The 4,849-nt window shown below is 42.5% G+C and overlaps 1 protein-coding gene across 1 annotated transcript; it reads left to right on the top strand.

Moving 5' to 3' along the window:
* The first annotated feature begins 587 nt into the window (after positions 1-587).
* LOC118388836 (protein BTG2-like) lies at positions 588-3,140 on the top strand. Its single transcript, XM_035778349.2, has 2 exons — positions 588-1,066; positions 1,661-3,140. Exons 1-2 carry the CDS (start codon positions 919-921, stop codon positions 2,011-2,013), a joined length of 501 nt encoding a protein of 166 aa, XP_035634242.1. The 5' UTR covers positions 588-918; the 3' UTR covers positions 2,014-3,140.
* The last annotated feature ends 1,709 nt before the right edge of the window (positions 3,141-4,849 follow it).

Raw genomic sequence — 4,849 nt, 5'->3', positions numbered from 1 at the left:
TTGTCCCCCGCAGTCGAGAAAGTATTTAACCACATAAAACTGTATTGGCATTGATTCAATTAAATATGTTGTGTTTAATAATTGGATGCATACTTGGGATTAATGTGTTTGTCAATAACAGTGTGTTCATTTCACTTGGCTGAAGGGGATCGAATAACTTCTCTCGCAGCTTTTCTTCCTGGTGTAGCGTGTTTACTTTACTGTATCTGCAAAGTTTAAACAATAACTATTTTGTCATCAAAACTATTTTGAGTTGATGTCAATTGTTGTTAAATACGGTAGTTAGTGTAGTGGAAAAACCATAAACGAGAAAAACATAAATGTTCTCGTTTGAAATTTACGGTAAGGGGTGTTTTTATCGTACTGTCGTCACAAATACTTTTAGAGCAGGGTTTGACGTCAGTTTCTATATTTGGTGTTGGACGGAACCCTATTTGCATGTTAATCCCACCACGCTCTCGGATTGTTTTCCACGATGTGAACCAATCACATCGCACAGTGTGTGCGCTTTCTCTGTGAATCCCATTGGTTAAAATGCCAATCACTCAAAAAGGGTACTTGAGTAACGTCATCCATTCTCTGTCCCTTGATAAAAAGAGGCCACAAGACGTAATGTAAGCACAAAGAGAACTTGGAAGTGCTGTTTGAGAGGCCACAGCATCAAGCGAAACATTTTTTTTGGATAAAGAATGCTGATTGTTACGTTGGCCAGAGCCAACTTGATGCGTTGATATTACTGCTTCTGATTTGAAGATTCCATTTACTGAAGGATTCGCCCTGGACTGGAGTGAGGCCCGCATAGCTTTTTCAGCTAGCTAGCCAACGTTAGTTTACGGTACCCCTGCCTCACACTGCATTCCTGACGAAAAAACGTCTTATTTTCTACGAGCTGAAGTAACTATTTTTTTTGCGGGCAAAATGAACCAAGCATACTCTTCTAGAAGTGAAATAGGCCCCGAAGTAACGGCCGCAGCAACCTTTGTTTCCAGGCTATTGAGAACAAGAGGCTTCCTGAGCGAACACCAACTCCATGATTTCAGAGATTGTCTTCAACAGTCATTATCAGGTAATTTGGTTAGCCATTTCCTACAGAAATATATTTGCTCGGTACTAAAGTTCATGTCGAAATGGCTTCCCATACAAACTGGTTGCTTGTTTACTAGCGTCAACCTAGCTAACGTTAGCTAGCCTTTGTCTGTTCAACTGACTGTTAGCTAGCGAACGTTCGCTTTCTGTCTTGTTTTATCGATATAATACTTAATTTCAGCCAAATGCTCTACCTATATTAGATCATGTTGAAATACAATACCAACCTGTTGCTTAAATGTCTTTTTCACGATGTTTAGTCGAATGGCTTTGCTATTTTTGCAAGGCAGCAAGTTCTCGTTAGCCTAGGTAAGCTTGTCTCGAGACTATACTAGTAATTAGGCCCAATCGGATCGACCAACTGTCTATTCTCGAGCATAGCTATATTTGGGGCGGCGAGCGATGTCGGCAAAAGTTGATGGGGTGTAGTATCCCATATCAGTAATTCAAACTCATTCAAAAGAGGTTGTCTTGTCTATTGCTAGCATCAGCTGTTTTATTGTCTGGGGCTTTGTTTTCAAAGCAGCACGTTGACTTCTAATTTCGTGTCTGTCTGAACATTTTCTCTTCACAGAGCACTACCAGAACCACTGGTTCCCTGACAGACCACAGAAGGGCTCTGGCTACCGCTGCATCAGAATGAATCATGAAATGGACCCAATCATTGGCAGGGCTGCTGGTCGGATTGGACTTACTAGCGATCAGCTCTTTGCCCTCCTTCCCCGGGAGCTGACACTCTGGGTGGACCCTTTTGAGGTCTCTTACCGCATTGGGGAGGATGGCTCCATTTGTGTCCTCTATGAGGCAGAGTCCCTAGCGCCCGCAGCAGCCCCTAGCCCTGACCCCACACACAACTGCAAGAATCAGTTTCTGATCGGTGGCCGCACTAGCCCTCCGAAGAACTACCTGATGACTGTCTCGAGCTAGTGTGGTTCAGGCACTACCGCGACGCCAAACCGCATCGGTGTGAAGGCCATCGACCACCCACAGTGATCCTTTTTGTATTTTCATTTCATAGTGTTTCCCCCTATTAAATTAACTTGATTGCTTATTTAATTGAATTTGCGTATTCTAAAAGCACCTGGTATTTGTTAGAGCGTTGGGTAGCACTTTTGAATGTTTGACTACCAGCCCATAGGCTCTAATTGCACTGCTGGGACTCTCAGTATGTAGTGTGCTTATGTGCTGTGGTATTAGCACACTACATGCAAGCATGGTCTCTGTTAAGTGTAAACACATCTCTGGGATTCTGATGCTAGTTTCTCATGGTGTAATAATACTTCATGCCACTTCCCACAAATGTAAACTAAAACAATCTTATAACTGGAGTCAAGTATTTGTTCAGTAACCTATACATTTACAAAAAGGTGGTTTTATAATTCAGTTCACTGCTGGTTTGTAATCTCACGGGACCACGTCACCAATATGTGCCCTGAAATCAAAGACTCAAGAAAAAATGTCTGACTTCCCAGTTGCAAAAAAAGCTGCCTCTAAAAGGGTTTTACTGCCTCAATGTGACGTCTGCTGCCCAAACACCTTTGAGGAATACTGCCTAACTTTCAGATTATTTTTTTCACAATAGTCAGTGTTAAGAAAAATTGGAGTATGTCAATCTCTCAACAAAAGGCAAACTCATTTCACACCTCTTGCATCCCAGTAGACATAACATTAATAATTTAAAATGGCTTATGCTGTCAACATGTTCAAAAAGGGGTTAGGATTTTAATATTTCACTATTGTGAATTTTTGTTGTTGGGAAGTCTTCTGTTATCCCCCCCCAGGTAGAATAAGCTGTGAGGTGGTTGTTGGCGTCATTTTAACGTCTAGCACTGCCAGGTAGTGTGGTGCTCTCAGCCCTCTGTAGCATCCTCTTCTTCCTACCGAGCTGTTGAGCAGCTCACCATTGCTTACTGTTCTAGACAGGGGAAGGATATAGTTTGTAAGCTATTTGAAGCACAGTAAGCATTTAAAGTAACTATTTTAAATGACTTGTGCATCTATAAATATTTGTACAGTTTGTCACAATTTTATTACAATAAACCTTTATGAATTCACATTGTCTCTTGCTGTGGTCGGTTTCAATTTACATTTGAGTGTCCCTAATCAACACAGCTTTGCACCTGTAGCACATTGTAAGTGATCTATTCCTTTTGTGACCCAAGAGAACCTGTCAACATTACGCTTTCAATTTACGAACAAAGTTCGTAGTTACGAACAAAGTCAAAGTTACGAACAAAGTCTTTACAATGATGGAGAAACCCGAGTAACGCTGGGCCAATTGTGTGCCGCAATATGGGGCTCCCAACCATGGCTGGCTGTGATACAGCCTGGATTTGGACCAGACAGACCTTTTGCACTGAGGATGCCCCCGCCTCTGCTCTCAGTCCATGTGTTGCTCTGAAAGGCTTGTGTAGTATTTGGTTAAAAAAAAACAGCACCTAACCATAGGGCAGGACCATTATACCCTTCTGCTCCTTTCAGGTCTAGTTGGCATGAGTGGCCTTGGGGTTTGTATGATTGGTGCGTTAATCACTTTCTGTGTTCACTCTCAGGACCAGGCCTGTCTGTACCGCCAGCACTGGCTTGGCTTAAGGGCACACCTGTGTCTGGACATGCTCTACACCAGCCACAGAGGGATCTATCGGCAGTTTCCTGGATGTAGTCATTGGGTAGAATGTCTTTTTAATATACATTTCTATTGGACAAATTCGGGTATGTCCTTAAGAAACCAACTGAATCTGCTTAATGACTACGCCTCTGTGTCCTGGGAGAATGTGTCAAGTTACATTATGAACCCAGCCTCTGTTTGTGCAGGCTTAATTTCTGTCAAACCCTTCGAGGCTGTTTGTGTGAACATGCACATTTGTTAGAAAGTGGCAGTCTTGAATCAGCAATCCTACCTTCTAGGAATGGAGAGGCCTTTTTGAGCCTAACACCAGGCTAAACAGTGTTGGAAATCACAACATGGCCAATAGATCTACAGACTTAAGTACTGTTTTCTAAACCTGTATTGGCAAAGTTGCCCTCAGGTTGTGTGGGGGTAAGTACTATAAAATAAAGGACTATGAGGGTGTGTGTCTAGTTCCCCATGGTTTATTTTTGGTCACGCTGGTACTCCACTTGTCTGAAATGCTTTTACCTTTTTGATTTCAAACTCTTTAGCAAAAAACGATTTTTGAGTTGACCTGCCCAGACAACTAAAAACTTCAATTATGTATTCTGCAGTGTGTTTATGTAACAATGAGAGTCATACAGCACAATGAATGCCAACACTCACGGATGTTTTACCTCAAGTAATTACGAACAGAATACGCACACAGGAACAGGAAGGGGCTGGTATAAAGAGGAGCAGGGCTCTGTTGTGACCTCTAGTATCACGTCTAGCACACAGAGAGAATGAAGCCCTGCAGTGGTTCCATTTCCATAAGAAATAAGAAACCCCTGAACCTCCCTCTCTGAGAGGCAGTCAGTGTTGCCTGGCCCTCCTCACTCTCCTCTTCTGTGCCCCTAAAACCCAGCAGTGGAGAGGGGGGAGAAAATACCAGAATGCAGCTCTCTTAAGCCTAGCTCACGTTGGCAGCTGGAAGTGTATCAAATCCCAATTGTTTGCATATCTGATTCGAATCTGTTATTTTTCCTATAGCCTGAACAGCCAAAAAGCACATGGAATAGGATATTTCAAACCACCTTCATAGGTGTCAGTCAGATACAAATCTGATTCCTGGTTTGCCCTCAAGTGGTTTTTAGACTTATTTGGCATAGC

Source organism: Oncorhynchus keta, chromosome 10 (assembly GCF_023373465.1).
Source record: "Oncorhynchus keta strain PuntledgeMale-10-30-2019 chromosome 10, Oket_V2, whole genome shotgun sequence".
In the NCBI taxonomy this organism is placed as follows: domain Eukaryota; kingdom Metazoa; phylum Chordata; class Actinopteri; order Salmoniformes; family Salmonidae; genus Oncorhynchus; species Oncorhynchus keta.
The sequence above is the reverse complement of the archived record's forward strand: the minus strand, read 5'-3'. Positions and strand labels throughout refer to the sequence as shown.

What these genes read in the sequence shown, in the direction of transcription:
- LOC118388836 (XM_035778349.2), top strand. Translation starts at nt 919, where the DNA reads ATGAACCAAGCATACTCTTCTAGAAGTGAAATAGGCCCCGAAGTAACG. An exon ending in TCTTCAACAGTCATTATCAG is followed by an intron (nt 1,067 to 1,660) that starts GTAATTTGGTTA and finishes TTCTCTTCACAG; the next exon opens with AGCACTACCAGAACCACTGG.